Raw genomic sequence first — 20,005 nt, 5'->3', positions numbered from 1 at the left:
TTCGAAAGAATAATTCTTAATAGAATGATGACGCACATTAATGAAAATTCAATTTTCGCTGATGAGCAGTTTGGATTTCGCCTTGGGCATTCAACTACTCATCAGTTGTTAAGAGCAGGCCTGCAAAATGTTTCCAACCCAGCGTACACATGAAGCAAACCAAAATGTCAGTTCACTGCTAGCATTTGACTGTAAGCCTACTGTGTCCGTTCAACCACTGCCGCCTGACTCGTGCCGGTCGGCTGCTGGAGAATTAGAGACGTGAAAAAATGAGCTACACTCACTCAATTCGTGTCGTATGACTGACTCGTAAAATCCTCTCTAAACACTTTTTTGACTATTTTTAAACAATTGAATGGTTCTAGGCTGTGCAAAACACTTAAAACAACCATAACTTATATTGAAAATTACATTTTCACGCATAAATACCAACTTTTTGTGTAAAAACTTGTTCCTTTATGTGTGTGCGTGCAACGTCGAATGAGCGTTGGTCGATTACTGCCTCGCATTGCAGCTGCTCAGTGAGCTAGGGCACTCACGACTGAGTCGGGTTTGTTTATGTCACGGTTTTGCGGTTCAGTGAATGGATCTGCAAAAATCGTGTATGCGTCGCCGATTTTTGCGTCAGTACCCCTGACATTTTCAGCACTGGTTAAGAGTTTCAAATTTAATTCGAAGCAACAAATCTGAGGGCTATTCTACTGGCGCTGCTCTTCTAGACATAGAAAAAGCATTTGACAGTGTTTGGCATAAAGGTTTGATTGCGAAATTGAAAAGGTTTAATTTTCCGATTTATATCGTGAAAATTATTCAAAATTATTTGACGGATCGTACTCTGCAGGTATGTTATCAGAATAGCAAATCTGATCAACTACCTGTACGTGCTGGCGTCCCTCAAGGAAGCATTTTGGGTCCAATTTTATACAATATTTTTACTTCTGACTTGCCTGATTTGCCCCCAGGATGTCAGAAATCACTTTTTGCTGATGACACAAGCATCTCCGCCAAAGGCAGAAGCCTTCGTGTCATCACAAGAAGATTACAAAAAAGCTTGGATATTTTCAATTCTTATTTGAAAGAATGGAAAATTACTCCAAATGCTGCAAAAACTCAACTTATTATTTTCCCTCACAAACCAAGGGCTGATTTTCTTAAACCAAAAAGTCATCACATTATAAAGATGAATGAGGTAAATTTAAAGTGGGAGGATCAAGTGAAATATCTTGGACTTGGTTTTGACAAAAACCTTACTTACAAGGATCACATTGAAAGTATCCAGGTTAAATGTAACAAATATATTAAATGTTTGTATCCACTTATAAACAGGAATTCTCGACTTTGTCTCAAGAATAAACTGTTAATTTATAAACAAATTTTCAGACCTGCCATGCTTTATGCTGTGCCGATCTGGACAAGCTGTTGCTTAACCAGGAAGAAAAAACTTCAGAGGATTCAGAACAAAATTCTGAAAATGATTCTGAAACTTCCTCCCTGGTTCAGCACCAGTGAACTTCATCAATTAGCCGAAGTTGACACTTTGGATGTTATGTCCAATAAGATAATTGATGCATTTCGACAAAAATCATTGCAGTCTTCAGCTGCATTGATCCGCTCTTTATATAGTTTATAAGTTAGTTTTAAGGTATCCCTTTTCCCTTTTGTACATGTAGGACCTCCTACATTTGAAATCACTGAATAGCGAAAGCTACAATATTTCATGAATAAATGAAAGTTGCTAGTATTTAAAATTGAGGTGAAAAGTCATCGTTTGTGATTGGACACTCAATAATATTTTAACTGAATGAATGTACATGGAAAAGAAATTTGAATAAATATAAATTAAAAAAAAAAAAAAAAACATACCTAGAGTAAATGTTTGTGTTGCAGGAACAACAACTTTGAAAAATGTACTGCAACATGAAAAAAAAATCTCAAATTAGAATCTTATGGAAAAAAACTCATCATGTACATAAGTGCCACATTTAAAATGTGTAATTTCAGATCTATATTTTTTCATTAATTTTCGAGCCATCGACTGAAAGTATGAATAAACTCAAAATATGAAATTTGAGGGTACTTTATTTTACAATTCTAGGGTTAAGAAAATTTATTTTGGTAAACATGAAACAATAAAAAGTCAAGATAACATAACAGAAAAAAAAATTAGATTTTCCTGTAAATCTAATCTACATTCAAAAGGATACAAAAATAAACTTATTTTACTTTGAATGCGACTGAAAATAATAAATTTTAGAGTCTTAAATGCCAACTATTTAAAGGATGGATTATGCTTTGTGCTCACAGTGATGTTAAAAATTCGGGAAAGCCATTTCAATAATTACTTAATTTTCTAAAAAAAACATCAAAATTTCTGATAATTTGGAAACCTAGACTTCAAAAATAAAAATATTAAAAACAGCATAAATTTAAGATTCCAAAATTTCAAAAATTTAAAAATTCTTAAACCTAAAAAATAATCAGAAATTAAAAAAATAAAAAACAAGGTTCAAAACGAACAAAAAATTAACATTTTAAAATTTAGAAAATTTCAAAATGTCAGAATTTAAATATTCTAAAAAACAGATTATTTTTAAGTTTAATTTGAACAATTTGAAATAAAAAAAAAACTATAGGTAATTATAAAAATTCAGAAATTTAAATACCTTAATATTTTCAGAAGAGCCAATTTCTAAAATCAATTTTAAATGCATTCTCCTGCGTTTAAAATCATTTTAAGGATGTTTGGGTTTATTCAAAAATCTTTTGAATTTTTAAAATTGTTTTATGTACAAGTGCAAAGAGTTTTTTGCACTTTTTTTTTTGTTTCGTTAAATCTTACATTTTTTGTACACTAAGCATTGCAAAACAACAGAACTTGTGTAATATGCAGTTAAAATTACTTTTTTTACTTCAATTGTTGAGACTACGGCTTGTTAATTCAATTTAATATTTTATTAATTTGTTTTCCCTCCTCACGACCCCAACTAGAGCCGAGGGACATACTCTTTTAAAAATATTTGCATCGGCCTTATGAACGCAACAAATGCAATTCAATTTGTGTTTAGCACAACACAAAACCTTTGAAAGAAATAGCCCGGGCAGACGGTAAAAACAAATGTTATAAGCCTTTTATTACAATAACAGTCCAATAACATAAAAATCATAACAACGAATGACAAATCTTGTTATAAATAACAACAAATGTTATTGGCCTAGTTGCCGGGAACCGTGGTGTAGGGGTAAGTGTGGTTGCCTCTCACCCAGTCGGCTTGGGTTTGATCCCAGACGGTCCCGGTGGCATTTTTCGAGACGAGATTTGTCTGACCACACCTTCCGTCGGATGGGGAAGTAAATGTTGGCCTCGGTCTAACTTAAAGGGTTAGGTCGATAGCTCAATCCAAGTGTAGGAATCGTCTCCCTGGGTCCTACCTCGGTGAAGTCGCTGGTAGGCAGTTGGACTAACAATCCAAAGGTCTTCAGTTCGAATCCCGGGGTGGATGGAAGCTAAGGTGTAAAAAGAGGTTTGTTATTGCCTCAACAACCAAACCTTCGGACACCTAGTTTCGAGTAGGAATCTCGCAATCGAGAACGCCAAGGCAATGCTGTAGAGCGAATAATTTGATTTTGGGTTTTTGATTAGCCAAGTTTTTTCAAATATCAAAAATTTTATTCCCAAGTTGAGCAATTCTCTACGAAATCGGTATTTTTTCTTCAATTTTAATTTTTGTATTTTTTATCCGGATGAAACCTTAGCATCATTAGTTTGTCCATATAATTTTCCATACAAATTCGACAACTGTTTGTACAAAAATTATGTATCAAAATTTAATATTCTGTATCTTTTGAAGGAATTTTTTGATCGATTTGTTGTCTTCGGCAAAGTTGATACGGACTACACTGAGAAAAAAATGATACACGGTAAAAAATTTTGGTGATTTTGTCACTAAAACTTGATTTGCAAAATGACACTATTTTTATTTTTTTTATTTTTTGATTTGTTTTAGAGGACATCAAATGCCAACTTTTCAGAATTTCCAGGTTGTGTAAAAAATCTTTGACCGAGTTATGCGTTTTTAAATCAATACTGATTTTTCCAAAAAATCGAAATATTGGTCGCAAAAAACTTCATTTTTCGATGTAAAATCAAATTTTAATCAAAAAGTACTTAGTGAAATTTTGATAAATTGCTTCGTTTTCAAGAAAAATCAATTTTTAGGTGACTTTTTTGAAAATAGTCGCAGTTTTTCATTTTTAAAAATTAGTGCACATGTTTGTCTCTATATTTTGTTTTTTTGAACTATGTTGGTACGACCCTTAGTTGCTGAAATATTGCCATGCAAACCCAAGTAGCACTCATAACTTGTCGACTGTTGAATAATAGTTAGACAATTGTTTTTGATAAACATACGAGAAAAAATCTGAACATAACTTAAATAACAGTTTGTTTCACTGCTTGTATAACTGACTTGTGTAACTATCGTGTTTTGTGCCACAAAAGTGTTAAAACACAGCCAACTTCACTCTTTTTCAACAAAACACAACATAGGAAAAATTCTCACCTATTTGGAGGGTTCCATCCAATTTGCTGATTTACACTGTTTAAACAACTTATTTTGGAACACCTTCGATAGAAACTTGCTTGCTCACTTCCGTTTGAGGTATTTATCACTTGATTTCAGTCGAAACGCTTTTTATGAGCTATAATTAAACGTCAAAATCCTGATATGCCATGATGCTGTTCCCTCATCTGCATTGTTTTCCTCGAAAACAGTTTGTTGAATAAGAATAATATTGCACTGTTTGTTTCACTGCTTATCTAACATTGTCATGTGACGGCATCTTCTGAAAAATGGGCGTGGCCAACCATTCTATAAATAACCTTAGGTTTTCTCGCTTTGTTACACAAATGTTATCGGAGAACAGGTTATATAACTAATATTCAACAAACATATTCAACTTGACATTGCGTATTGTTAGGTGGTGTAAATTTGTACGTGAGGTATTTAGAGTTTCAATAATGTTTATTTATCGAAGATTGCAATAATTTTAATTGTTGACCGATTATATATAAAAATATCGCCGGTAAAAGCTACAAAAAATATCAGCTTACGGAATTCATGGTAGAGAAAACAACAAATTAAAATCACACCAATTTTCAATGTTACTCCGTGGTACGGTAATCGAAATGACAGTTGAAACGGTTTGTTATAACAAAGTTACATAATGGAGTTATGAAAACTGACTTGAAACAAACTTATATAACATTATTTCCAATGACAGCCTTTTCTGGAGTTAAGTTGTATAGCTCACTGCTGTATAACAAAGCTGACAGCAGCCTTCTTATTGACGTTTAGGCCAGCTTGTTTACTATGAAGCCTCGTGGAGAGATGTGGAAGCGCGCCTGGACCTGCCTGGAGATAACAACAAGTCGTCGAAGTCATCGGATCGAATCTTGGGAAAGACGAAGTTCATCAAAAAAATGAAAATCTAAAAGTTCGCCATGAAGAGGGTTTAACATGAATCACAGTTAGAGAGCGCGAAAATATTATTTTATTTTTTTTCATTCAATTTCAATTTTTATCTAAATAAATCGGGCAGAAACAAGCGTACCAAAATAGTCAGGGATACTATTCTTATTGGCTTCGTCGTTGATTAAAATTCTAATAAGAACTGTTTGTTTACATGTAAGTTGGGTAACGGTTAGACAACTGTTTTCAATCTATCTTTCCTTTTCAGTGTGCGCTTTGATTTGACAGCACAGCCGTTAACCACGCCCCCTTTTTTTCGTTGAATCTCTTGTTAGCTAGCACAGTGTTGTCAGATACATTTGTACAACTTACTCTGATAACTTGCATCTTATTCTGGCAAGTTATACAACAGAAAAAAGTGCGCTTTTTCCAATGCACAGGAGTTGTAGAACAAGTTGTGGTAACGAGGCCGTTCGGTTATACAACCAGTTAGGAAATACGTTTATCTGACAAAGTGTGTTGCTTAAGGTTTAAAAACATGAAAATTTATGTTTTCCTTGTCTTCACCCAAACAACCCACCGTTTTCTAATGTCGATATCTCAGCAACTAATAATCCGATTTACAACGTTAAAATATGAAACATTCGTGAAATTTTCCGATCTCAGCTATTCAAAAATATTTTTTTCAAAATTGGGCAAACAAAGTTACCTAAAAATTAATTTAACTTGTAAACGATGCACTTTATCAAAATTTCACTTGAGTAGTTTTTGATTGCAAATTTGATTTTGCATCGAAAAATTTAAATTCAACAAATTTTACGACCAAAAAATCTGTTTTGATTAAAAAATGCATAGGGTATTTTAACCATTAGTGGACCCCCTAGTAGAGCCGAAGCACATTTTTCACGAATTTTCAATATTTTAAGCACTTTTTCGTAACCCTTTGTACAAAACAATGAAAATTGAAGTCTTTCGAACAATTTTGACTATTTGTTTAATCAGTTATTTGTTTTTGAGCAGAAAAATAGCCAATTGAAAAAAAAGTTTTTTTTGCCTGTTGTGGACCCCTTTTTCCTATAGTGGACCCGGGTCCATAATCCGATTGTGGACCCGGGTCCACTATAGGCAAAATGTTATTTTTATACCAAATTTAACCAATATTTGATGTTTTGATGCATGGTGTAGGTCTAATGATAGATATAATGAATAAAAGATGGATTTTGCTCACTTTTCATCATAAACAAATATTTTTTGTTAACAAATTTGGCTTTAAACACAAAAACCAAACAGACATTTAAACACATTTATTTCCGAAAAAGATCAGAGAAAACGTCTCAAAAACCACTGTAAACATAAAAATAATTTAAAAAATTAATCTTGATGCATTTTTTTCCATACTAATTAAATAAATGGTTGACCGATACTAAACAATACAATTGTTTACAGTTGCTGATAAAACCACGCATGTTTATTGGAAAAAAAGTTTTGTTATTGATTTATTATTATAAAATATCATTTCAAACTGCAATTATGGTGCTTCAGTTAAGTACAATTAACTATAGTTTTGATTAAATATAAATTCTTACGGCTTCAGCATTATTGGTACTTTTAACATGAAAACAGCTATATTTATACTCATAATTGAAAAAATATGCGTTTAACTTGATAACAACAAGCATTTATTGTATGTTTTAGAGAAGTTTTTTTTTTTGCTTTAATACACCGTTTTCATCATTTTTGAAGGTTTAATTAACAGGGGTCCACTTTTGGAAAAGTTTGGATTTTCGTTGTCCTATATTGGACCCTCATATTTTTTGCTAGAAAATTGCATTTCTTCGCTTTATTTTAGTAAATATCCTTAAACTTACATTACTTTGACTTGCTGAAGTTAAATAATCAGTCAAAAAATGATTAGATGGTTAATTCAATCATAAAATATAAATGCAGTTTTGTTGTGAAAATGCTAGTGGCCATGGCTGATTTCAGATATCCAAATCAAAACACTTATTTTGGTGAAAAGGACAATTCAATGTCAGTCAACATTGTTCTAAATGATGCTGAACATGCCAAATAAAAGATTTGTAGACAACAACACGCTTGAAATTGTGATTTTATTGAATTTTCCATTAAAAACCCTTCAGAGGGTCCACTATAGGAAAGGGGTCCACTAATGGATAACGTACCCTAACTTGGTCAAAGATTTTTTGCACAACCTGGAAATTTCTCAAAAGTTGCCATTTGATGTCCTCTAAAACATATCAAAATATAAAAAGTGTTTGTTTTGCAAATCAAGTTTTAGCGACAAAAAGTTAAATGAAAAATCACCAAAAAATTTTTTACCGTGTATCCAGTTTAGTCCGTATCCATACCTACAACTTTGCCGAAGGCACCAAATCGATCAAAAAATTCCTTCAAAAGATATATATTTTTGAATTTTCACGTATCATTTTTGTATGGACAGCTGCCAAATTTTTATGGAAAATCATATGGACAAACTAATGATGCAAAATGGCTTCTTTGGGCATTTCGAAGGCACCAACCTGGAAATTTCTATCGATTTAAAAATACAAAAAAAAATCGAATTACCGAAATCTGAGAGAATTGCTCAGATTCCGAGCCCAAACATGCTAAATATGATTATCAATGCAGAATAGGGCATTTTAGATTGTTTTCAGTAGCTAAGACTTCTATTTCCATTGAAATTTTCAAGTTTTTCAAGGAAAATATTTTTTTGCCCCTGATTTTTTGGACCTTTTTTGAAGGGAGGGGGGGCATAAACTTTGGAAAATATTTGCAACGGCCTTAATTAAAATTGTAAAGTGTCACGGTCGAAACCCACAAAAAAATGTGACAAAAAGAAGGCTGCAAGGCTTGATATATATACCAACTCATACCAACCTCTGACATTTTTGACGTTTTATGGCACGTTACCCCTTAAATTAAGTCATAGTTGAAAGCTATGAAATGTTACCTCCAGAACGCAAGTGGTACAATTCCCACAAGGTTTAAGGTCACATTTCTTGTCACTTGCTCATGTTCTTATTATTGTTTTGATTCAATTTGTCATCGAGACAACAACACACTCATGCACAGGTTAGGAGTTAGGGGAAATATACCCATTTTAATCACTCTAAGCCGTTCGACCAATTCTCATCACTTTTGCGGTTTTCCGCTATTAAATCAACATTTTCAGCTGTATCAACAATGAAAGTTGCTTGCTCACTTTTAATTGATCTAATTATTACTTTGGAACAGTCAAAAACACTTCATTAAAGCTGCAATTCATGCTCAAAGTGCTGATATGCCGATAATAGAAATAGGCTTAAAAAGGGTATAGTTCCCCTATTTCCTTTCAAACTTCGCAAACAGAAACCATACGCATACGCAGCATCTGGGTTAAGTGCCCAACATAACTGTGGCAGAGAGACTGTTTACCTTTGGTTCATCAGCAACATTGGTGTGGGAAAAGTTTTTGCAGTGATGGAAAACATGTTTTTTTTTTGTAATTTAAACATTACTTAAAATAGTGTATAGTTCATCCATTTATAACAGCTCTTTAACTCTTACAAGTTTTTATTTGCTGACACCTCTGCACTTTGTGCACCAACTCTGGGAGGACCAGATGAAAATTGATGATCTTTTCGTTGGCTATGGTCCTTGGCAATGGTTCTGTAAGATATGAAACGTTCGAAAAACCGGGTGGGAGGTTGCTAGAAGACTGGATCAAATCACGCAGAGAGGGGCGAGACTGAGACGGTGAAGAAAAAACATCAAGTAGATTGTGCGTCAGAAGGAGGCCATTACAGAACAAACGAACGGCACACAACTTCTTGGAAGTCTGAGGCGAGGACGAGGACTGTGAGCGGAGTTTTTCCTGCCTGCTGAGCGGTCGTCTTGCTGTCTTGTTGTTCCCAACCGGTCCGTGTTGGCATAAGTTATTACGCAGAACGCATATCAACTAGTTTGTGTCGTCTCTGTTGATTTTTCCCGGCGATCCTCTCGCCCCAAGTGGAATGTCGGTCTGTGGGTGAGTAGGTTGGTCCCTTAAGGATGATTGCATGAACTTGCGACGTTATAAAAAAAAGTTTTTTCTTATCTTTCAGGAATACGTGCATGAACATATTTGAAAATAATGCTGTTTCATACTTATACTAATTTTAAAAACGCTCTCTAATTGTATTTGATATCGTAGCAAATCTGTCTGAAGAAAAACAAAAAATACCTGCTAAAAATTCATTACCCAGCGAGCTTCTGCTGGTGGCTCATATTTCACCAGGCATGCACTTTCAGCAATTTCCACGCCAGCTCAAGCCTCACTATGCCAACATGAACCGGAAAGTTATGAGGACGTGTTGTATGTTAAAAAGCACACCCTGCCTCCCTCCACACACACAGACACAATCCACGTTATTCTATCCGGGCAATTCTTCATTTTCCAAAGTGACTTGCGCTTCTGCTGACGGGGCAGATTTTACTCACCCTAAAAAATCGGAAGGTAAATTTTTGAAACAAATTAGTGCCTGCTAACACAACTGAAATAAAATGAAATTATCGTTCAATCGAGTTTATAAAGATTTTTTTACTGTATTTCTGGTGTCTGGTTAAAATTTTGAGCCCACTTCAACATTTTTTTTGGTATTCTCGTCCTGGGTTTGCATTAAGGCTGTGAGAAAGAGTGACAAACTTTAGAACAAAAAGAAACCGGGCTGGAATGGGTATATTTTTGGGCATGATAAGGAATATACTATATACGGGTGTAGCTTTTAATAGGGCAGCATTTAAGAAGTGAGATGTGTTTTCCTAGCAAAGTAATGATGATGGTGTTTTAGATGTGCACAATGCAAGCCTGAAATTATTCATAATTGTTTTGGATGGATTCATAATTACTGCAGCAAATTAGACAAAATCATAATTAACATTCCAACGCCCAAGGCTCAAAAAAAGTTGGAACGGTAACTTCAACTCAATGGTTCTCGGGCATTTCTCAACCAATCAAGATAATTCTTCTTTCCAGTGATTTGTTAGGATGTCTAGATGATTCTAGAACTTTGCAGAATTTAGTTTGATCAAATCTGTAATTTTTGAAAAAAAAAACGACTGCCTCCGTGGAATTTTTGGCGATTTTTTTTTGCACGCGAAAAAAAAGTTGGAACGATGTTTTCGGTCGCAGAAATTACTGATTTTTTCAAATCAAGTTCTGAAAAATTTTAGGATCATCTAGACATTCTAACAAATCACTGGAAACAAGAATCGTCCCGATTGGTTAAGAAATGCCCGAGAACCAGCGAGTTGAAGTTACCGTTCCACCTTTTTTGGGAGGCTTGGGCGTCCGTGTAAGTTGGACATGCGTTGGGCGTTCCAGTGTTAAAAAGGTGGGCCTCTTGGCGCGGTGGTTAGCGGCTTCGGCAAAGTGTTCAAATTTCATGGTACGTTTTTCAAAATCGTACAATGAAATTTGAACACTTTGTTCGTGGTTCCCATTTTCATGAACGTTTGTTCGAGATTTTGGGAACTCTTTTTTCTCCGTGTGCCGATCCCTTAGTTGCTATTGGTTCATCCATACAAGTCTCCATACAATTTAAGCAGCTGTCCATAAAAAATAGCACGTAAATATTCAAACAGCTGAAACTGTTGAGTGAATTTTTTGATCAATGGTGTCTTTGGCAAATTGTAGGTTTAGTTGAGGACTATTGAGAAACAAAATGTTTGAACCATAGAGAAGTCTGGTAAAGATTTGTTTGCCACCGAGTTTTTGATTTTTTTTAAATAGTGATTTCTGGAAAAAAATGAAATTTCAAACAAAAAAAAAAATACCTGACTTTTTTTATGTACAATTGAATTTGCAATCGAAAAGTTCTTGACACATTTTTTGATAAAGGGCTCCGTTTTCAAGATATAGCCACTAGACTGGTTCGTCGTTCTATGGAAAATTTTAAAAATGATCGAATCAAACCAGAAAAAAGTTTTTTTATGCTTTTTGGGCCTCAAAACAACCCCCCAAAATTTGGGAGCGATTGGTTGCGTCTACACTTAACGCATTGCATTGCAATTTTGTATGGGAATTAGTATTGAAAAACATTTTTTTTCATAACATTATTTTTATTAGGTCCTTTTTGGTACTGGGACCTGGTTAGGACCGAGTCGGCTTTTGTAATTACATTTTTCTTAAAGCTAAGAGTAATTACAGAGGATCTTGTGTGTAAATGTTAGAGGGAGGGGAGCCGATTACCCGCGGCCTACTCGGGGTTAGTAGGGAAGGTATTGATGCTTAAATTGAAAAACCTTTTGTTTTACATTTTGTTTTTTAACAATTTTATTTTCCACTTTTTTTAAGCCAATACAATAGCGTTAAAATTGAGAAAATGCCCTAAAACCTTCCCGAGAAAACTATTGTGCTATCTTGCTCATGTCAAAAGACTGTCATATCTGATCTAAAATGTGGTTTTTGCTCGGAAATCACTTTTTATACCAGTTTTGAGTGCGCTGTATCTTTTGAAAGAAGTAAGAAAGCACAATACTTTCTTCGGGAAAGTTTTAGAGAATTTTCTCAATTTTAACGCTATAGTGTTGGTTTGAAAAATTTAGTGGAAAATAAAATTGATAAAAAACTAAATGTAAAACAGAAAGTTTTTCAATACTAATTCCCATACAAAATTGAAATGCAATGCGCAAAGTGTAGACGCAACCAATCGCTCCCAAATTTTGGGGAGTTGTTAATTAGGGGCCTAAAAGCAACCGAAAACACATGTTCTGTAATACCAACCATCTCGAGCCATCCTATTAGCCACCCAAAGTTTGATTTCAGCGAAATATTTGTAGTTTTTTGATTTTTAAAAATAGTGACCATTTCTGATTTTTTTAAATTCAGAAAATTTGCTTTAAACCTGTCTAAGAGATATTAAAGATTGGACCTCTTGTTGCTGAAATACAGAGGCTTAAAGAAAAAGAAACACGAAAACTGAAGTTTTCAAAGTCTCACCCAAACACCTCACCATTTTCTAGTGTCGATATCTCAGCAACTAATACACTAAAACCCCGGTTTACGCTCAGGCGTTACGCTTTGTATTTCGTCAATTTCTCTGGAACGACGCAATATTTTTGCAAACTTTTTGAAGCGATTTATACGTCTTGTGCAGATCTACAAATTGCTTTCAAAAGAATGTAAAAGCATTACACTGTTTTCGAGAAATCAACCAAACAAAAAGCGTAACGCCTGCGCGTAAACGGGGGTTTTAGTGTAGTTAAAACATGATACATTCGTGAAATCTTTCGATCTTTTCGAAAAGAATACTTTCAAAATTTTTGAATCAAGACATACATTTTAAAATGGCTAAACATCAATATTATGTCAGCCTGTTTTTTCTGAACAACTTGCTATGTAATCATTAATTTTTTAAACCACGTACCCCTCGGGTTGGCGATTGTCCACATAGGGGAAATATACCCTTTCTAATCAAACACCTATTTACGTCATATGGAGAGTTTGATACTCGATTAAAGCTCCAAAAATACTTTTCAAGCTATAAACTTACCAGCAACAGTACCGCCCCAAGTATGCTCGCAAATTTATGCCACTTACTGACCAAAAAGATCAAATTTAATGCACTTTTGATCATAATTTCTATTTTGCGAGACCATTTCTCATCATTTTGGTTTCACACACATCCACACGCAAGATCAGAGGTTAACTGCTTAACGAAAGTCGCCATCAATATCTTTTCACTTGAGCCAACGATTTCAAAGCGCTTAAGAAAGCGCTTAACATATAACATTGTTTCCAACTACCGTCAACATGTTCTTTTGACCTCTACTTATTCACTCACTTGAAAATTAATCCCGAAAAATGTAAATAATTAGCAAGCACCAACAAAAAAAAACAAACGCGCTAAGTCTTTTGACATTTCAATTTTGAATACCGATTCTAATCGAAGGCTGAAGAAAACCAAGCGAGGAGCGAAGGCAAATAAAGAACAAAGGGTGGCCACCAACATGCTGGTGCAGCGCCTGTTGGAGTGAGCAAGTGCTGCCAGGAACCTTTCGCTATAAATGCTACTTTTCGTGAGTGTTTGCTTAAAATTTTACAATTTTGGCAGCACTAAGCAGACCCAAAAGAGCGCTGGAAGAAAAAAGAACTAAGCTGAAAATAGAAAAATGGGCGTGGCCCAATGCACTCGACTGATCTGCCCATAATTGAAAATTCGGCCATTATGCCAAATCAAGTATTCCGAGAAAAACGCGTTTTAGTGTTTGACACAAAATCTCCGTCAAGGTAATTTCCCATAAGAGTGGCATATTAGCCGTTTGGTTTTTCGCATCGGCAGCCAAGTCTAGACACTATTTCAGTAAAATTCAAGTTCCAGAAGATGCGTTGGAACGTCCTCTACCACCTGGTGCTAATATCTCGTTTTTGCCAAAAGTGGATATTAGCCGTTTTTTCAATGGTGGGCAGTGATTAGAATGCATTTTTGAAATATTTTTTTTAATGCTTGTAAAAGGAATAGCATAACTTTTTATAAAAGTGAAAATAAACAGAAATGTTCACAAAAAGTTGCTCTACTCGTTGGTGTACTTGGTTTTAGTGAATTTCAAGGAACTATCCAGATTATCCAGCATCATTCAAACACGACCGCTTATTAGGCTTAAAATGGGCATATTTCCCCTAAAAAAGTTTTTTTTTTTTGTATGAACAATTGTACACAAAGGTTAGATGGAGATTATCGTGGTTTACGGTTATTTGTATGAAAATGACAAAAGCTAGGCGCTTTGCGATGTTCTACCAAGTTGTTCCCGGATCAAAACCTATAAGAAACATAAAAAATAGGAAAATGTGGCAGGGTTTGGGTAACTATCTCTAAGAAGATGTAGAAAGTTAACATTCACCATAATACACTATTTTCAGGTCAAAACTGGACCCACCTTTATCAAATGAGCTCAAATTTTCAGGCCATTTTCTAGAAACATTTGAATTCTTGTTGATACTTACAAAAAGCTAGAAGTACATGCTTTGTCCTGATGGTCAAAGAGTAAGCGTCCTAGACCATAAATCCAGAAGCGGGAAGTCTAATCTCATCTGGTTCAAGGTATGGAGCCGGTGCATGATAAAAACTATTTTGCAGAAAATCTTAAACTTCTTAAAACGTTTATGGCATTTTTATAGAATAGCTTCTGTCACAAATAATTCAGCAATCATAATTGAATTTAGTTGTTAATCTTGATATAACAAAAAAAATATAAATATCCCTCACAAACAAGAGTGGTGAAAATGTTTATGATTGAGAAGATTCAACAATAACTCACATTTATCTCCCTCTTCTCATCAATTTCTTTTATTTATCCCCACAGGAGCTTCGAAATAGACTTCGATTGACAAGAGTGACAGAGTGCTGGCGCCCGCTGCTAGAATATTTCTGCGTGTAGTGAAAGAAAAGGACCTCCAACATTCGAGACAGTGCTGCCAGCACCTTCGTCGTACCCAAATATATCGGGGGAGCCAAGTGCTGGAATTGGGAAGTTCAAGTGTTTTTTTTTGCGATGGAAACATGACACGACGCCAAATCGGTTGTCGTCTCACAGTTTGGTTTTGATTTCCAATCGATTTTCCCGCCCTGTTTTATTTTCGAGTATTTGTGAATAGTGCCAATGTCTGTGCGTGTACCGTTAACGAGAGGGGGTCCTTACGGATCATCAGCTCGTCGAAGCTTTCCGTTTGTTCACATTCTTTTTTCTCCTGCAACAAATCCTTACTAATGGTGCGCGATGAGGGAAATTCCGTCGTGAAAGACGAGCTGACTACGCCGGGAGTAATGGTGTCACATTAAAGTGGTTCATCTTTTGTCGTTCGATCGCGAAGAAGAAAAACGAAGAAGACGAAGCAATAGAGGGTCCCTTTGGGGAAGTGTGAAACCTTGAGCCGGAATGAATCTGCATAAGCTGAGCAAACGTCACTCGATTCATTCGATGCAGCAGCAGCAGACACAAGCATCGTCGACAGGAACTGCAACAGGACGACAAGCGGATGAGTTTTCCGGCGCTGATGCGACGACTTCCGGTGGCAAGCAGCAACAACAGCAGCGGAAGAAGGGAAAGTTTAGGGTAAGTTTTGGGGAAATTATAGGGTGAAACGGGTATTTTGGATTTTATGAAAGTTAATAGATTTTTCATTATACATATTGTTTTCAAAATCAATTTCAAAATTCAAGAATCTTGAAAAAAATATTCAAATTACCCATTTCACCCAACAAAATATACCAAAGATTGCGATTGCGGACCGACCTCTGCCTGATGAGTTTGGTGTCACAGATTAGATCAGATATTTGCACTGCATAATTGAGGGATTAAGGGGCTGGGGAGACGAGAAATTGGAATTAGATTTTTCGCTTTGGCACTGCTAGCTGAGGGGTGTGTGTTTGGAGGACGGCAGCGTGATAATGATGTTATGTTTGATTAGAAAAATGAGGTGATTTGATTTTCTTGTCACATTGCGGAGATTTGGCATCTATCTTCATGGTTTACAAAATGTAATTTTCTTTTTATTCTTTCTTTTTTTATTAACAAAAATATTGATTTTTTATGAAAAGTTTGACAACAAAATTTACTAATAGTGTTTCCTGAAAATAATAAACATGCAAGAAAAAAAAAATTTATGAGTTTTTCGGACAGTATTTAAACACGTTTTCATTAATTTGAACGAAATTAGAGTGCAGGAACGATACTAAATTTGCAGGTCATATCTAAAATACTTGACTGTTAGGATATTTGTCAAAAAGTTTAAGAATCCTACTCAAATAGCGATAATAGCAATAATTTATTGAAATAGTATTTCAACTCATTCTTCGATTCCGTTAGAATAAATCAATCATTTATTTCGCATTTTGGTCGTCTAAATAATGAAGTTACTCCCCATTGCTTTTACACATAACAATACAATCTAGAGTTTTTAAAGGTCCTATAAACAAATGAAGCACAATAGTTTATTGGACATTAAAAAAGAACTTTTAGTCATGTTTATTTTGCTTCATTTAAAAATCATATGACTTGAAATTTTTTGTGAATTTCATTTCAATTTATAAAGAATTGTTTACGGTAAGCGTACTTCTAAACCATTAAGTTAATATGAAAAATTTATGTAATCATTTTTTTATACAAAAAAATTAAAATCAGGTGTACTTCTGCTAAGAACTGATCTTTTTGTTTATTTTTTTCTGAAATTTTATTATTTTACAGCTCAAATCATTTGCATGGTTGAAAAATTGAAAAAAAAAATCAATATTTATTACAAGTTTGTTTTGAACCATTCTTGTTTTATGTTAATTTATGTACAATAAACACATCTCAATAAAAATAGGAAACACATCTTGTTTGTTTGCATATTTTTTTAACTGTAGTAAATTTAATTGTAATTGCTAAATTACATTTTTAGTAGGGTTCTTGAGTTCTTGAATAAAATGTATTATTGCTTATTATTGATAATTACTTAACTCATTGTTTTGCGATGATTCTAGTCATAATAATAGTTTATGCAACAAGTTGGAAAAAAGAAGATTTTTTCACCACGAGTCGTAAATTTACCCAACGAGGTTTAAACAATTGGTTTTTGTATTTGTGGATTTTTTGATTGGTGGGATTTTTGTATGTATTGTTGTGGGGGGGATTGGAAGTTTTGATAAATGAGTGTGTTTGTGTTTGGGAATTGGGGATGGGTTGTTGGATATTGTGGATTTGGTTTTTTGTTTGTAGGGGTTTTATGGTGGGGGTTATGGGTATTGAGTGGAGGGGTGTGTGGGGGTATGTTTTTGGTGTAGGTGTTGGAATGATTTAGGTTTGGTTTGTTTGGTGTTGGTTGATGATTGGGGATGTTTATTGGGGGGGAGGATAGTGGAGGTATGGGTGAATATATGGGGGATAAGTTATTGGGATGTATTATGGGGGGGGGATTGGAAGTATTTAGAGGGGGGTTTGTTTTTGGTGGTGGTAGGATGGGGGGTTTTTGGGTTTTGGTTAAGGTTTTTTTTGTTTTTTGGGGTAGGGGGTTTAAGTGGGTTTTGGAAAAATGTGATGTGTTTTGGGTAGGGATATATGGTTGTGGTTAGGGTTTTTTGGTGAAGTGGGGTGTGGGGTGTTGGTTTGGTTGAAGTGAGGGGAGAATTTGGTATTGTTTTTGTGAATGGGATATGAGGTTTAGATTTGTTTTTTTGGGGGGATTTTTTTTTATTTTTTTGGGGTTTGGGGGTTTAGTGGGTAATGGATGGGTGTAGGTAAGGTGGAGGGGGTGGAAGGGGATGGTGGGGGGGTAAGGGTGGAGGGTTAGGTGTTGGTGGAGTATTTTATAGTTAAATGGTGAGTGGAGTGTGGGTTAAAGTTAGGTTGTGGTGATGGTGGGGAGGAGGTTGGCTGAAAGATTGGTTGGTGTGTTAGGTTGGAGTGGAGTTGGGTGGATAGTGTTGTGGGTTGGCAGGTGGTGGTGATATGGAGGTGGAGGGGGTTTATAATTTTAATGATAATGAGTGGGTAGTTGGTAATGTATTGTGGTTTTGTATTTAAGTGGTGTGATGGGGATTTTGTTTTGTTTTTATGTTTTGTTTTAGTTTTATATGTTTATGGGAAAGGTATGGATAGATAGTGTTTAGGAATTATATTTATATGTTTTATGATATGTTGAGTGTGGTTTATGGGAGGGTATGTGAGGTATTGGGGAGGTTTGGATTTTTATGGTATTGGGTGGGAGAGGTAGTGTTGGTAGTGTGTATGAGATTGGTAGTTTTTGGTTGTAGTGGGATATTGATTTAATTTCAACGGAGAATTGACTTAACACATGTAAAATTGAATTTAAATTGCATTCAAAGGTTGTTGTTACGACCGCTGAGATGGCCACACTGCCGAACGGTGCAGCGCTGGCGGTGTAACCGCCCGACTCCACCTCAACTGTCAACGCGGGCGCAAAGAGGACGAGGGAAAAGTGTGTGTGTGGCACCCACGGTTTGTGCGTTCACCATTTTCAAACGTAAACAGAGTGAAAGTCGCGCGAAGTTTAATTTCGGATTTGTAGGAGGAAATTTGTGTAGATTAAGTGAATATTGGATTTATTGAAAGATTCACTTCAATCACACCTGTAAGTAAAGGAGGAGATGAAATTAGTGTAAATTTAGTGCAATTAATCACGCAAAATACTTACCCAGCTGCGAAGAAAGAATCAGGACCGCACCGTCGTTGCTTACCGTCATCGGGTGCTACTCTGTACCGTGGCGAAAGTTGTAAGTTTACCTAAAATGGAAAAGAAACGAATATTAATAGAAATTCACAAATATGTAGGAAAGGAACGGAAAGGAGAAGGAGAAATGAGGAGTGGAAAGAGTCGTGAGTTGTAAGGAAAGAGGAAGACTATTAAAGTGAGTACAGAAGGTTAAAAACTGTGAGCTAAAACTAAAATCTAAATATATTTACAGTTTTTGAGCTGTCTGTAAAGCTGCTACAAAAATTAGTTTTTTTTCATATGGTTCATCCGAACAGTTGTTTTATCGGAATTGCAAAAATAAAGTTATATGTATATAATTTTATGTATAATTTTATAAGCACTTGTCGTATTTATCCAACTTGGTAAACCTCTATGGATAAATCGTGCTGAAAAATCATTTTTTGCAACTTGTTGCATAAACTACTAAAAAAGTTTGATATCAGTATCCCTCTGAGTGCTGTAAAGTTCAAATTTTCAGTAATTGTATTTCGACACTTATACAAGACCATTTCACAGTAGGTTTCCAGAATTGCAAAAAATGCTGTCAACTCGTTGAATAACTTTATTTTGTCAGCACACGACGTATTTATACATATCGATACCTGTTGAGTTGATCAATTTATTTTTTAAATGATATAATTATCACACTTTCATGCTTCATCACTTCGAGCTTCTGCACAGAAAAAAAAATCATGGTAATATTACATCTGGGAAGAGGTACATCTTTTATGTCAGAAAAAAAGGTGTAATTTTACATCTGGAAATGTGTAATTTTACCACTTTTCTGTTGTAATGTCATTTTTTCAGTCTAAATTGAGGTAAAATTATATCATAAAAGAGGTAATATTCAACCTTCCAAAATTAAATCTTCCAAATTTACATTATTTTTTTCTGTGTGCATGCCTCATTTCTTTACAGTTTCATATATATTAGTGCTAACATTAAAAATTTCCACTTCGATCGGTTGGCCATCCCTGACAAGAACAAAAAAAAAGGTCTATTCAGAACACTGGCAGCAACTCATTTTCCACATTTAGCCCCAGTAAGGGAAACCCCGTTCGACGGCGGCAGAGATGCAGCCACGCAAACTAATTAAACGAGGAAAATTCATCTTGTTCTCGCGAGACTTCGACCCGCCTCATTATGCATTGCACTATTCTGGTTTGCGGAAAGAGAAGGGTGAAGGTTCCTGTTGTTGATTTATAAAATACATTAATTTGAGATGTCTGGGTTTTTTTTTGAAAAGGTCCAATAAACCAAATTTCCAGTTTTTGCTTTTTGGGTGTTTTTGAAACCGCCTTGAGTC

The 20,005-nt window shown here is 35.0% G+C and overlaps 1 protein-coding gene across 4 annotated transcripts in view; it reads left to right on the top strand.

The window, feature by feature from the left end:
- Positions 1–20,005, top strand: part of LOC120412402 (uncharacterized) — a 446,365-nt gene that overhangs the window by 70,521 nt on the left and 355,839 nt on the right. For all 4 annotated transcript variants that reach the window (XM_039572863.2, XM_039572864.2, XM_039572862.2 and 1 more), the window contains exon 3: positions 14,811–15,560. In XM_039572863.2, coding sequence (XP_039428797.1) covers positions 15,384–15,560 — 177 coding nt within the window. In that variant the 5' untranslated portion in view covers positions 14,811–15,383. The remainder of the gene's footprint in view (positions 1–14,810; positions 15,561–20,005) is intronic.

The sequence above is a fragment of the Culex pipiens genome, chromosome 3 (assembly GCF_016801865.2).
Source record: "Culex pipiens pallens isolate TS chromosome 3, TS_CPP_V2, whole genome shotgun sequence".
Lineage (NCBI taxonomy): Eukaryota > Metazoa > Arthropoda > Insecta > Diptera > Culicidae > Culex > Culex pipiens.
The sequence above is the reverse complement of the archived record's forward strand: the minus strand, read 5'-3'. Positions and strand labels throughout refer to the sequence as shown.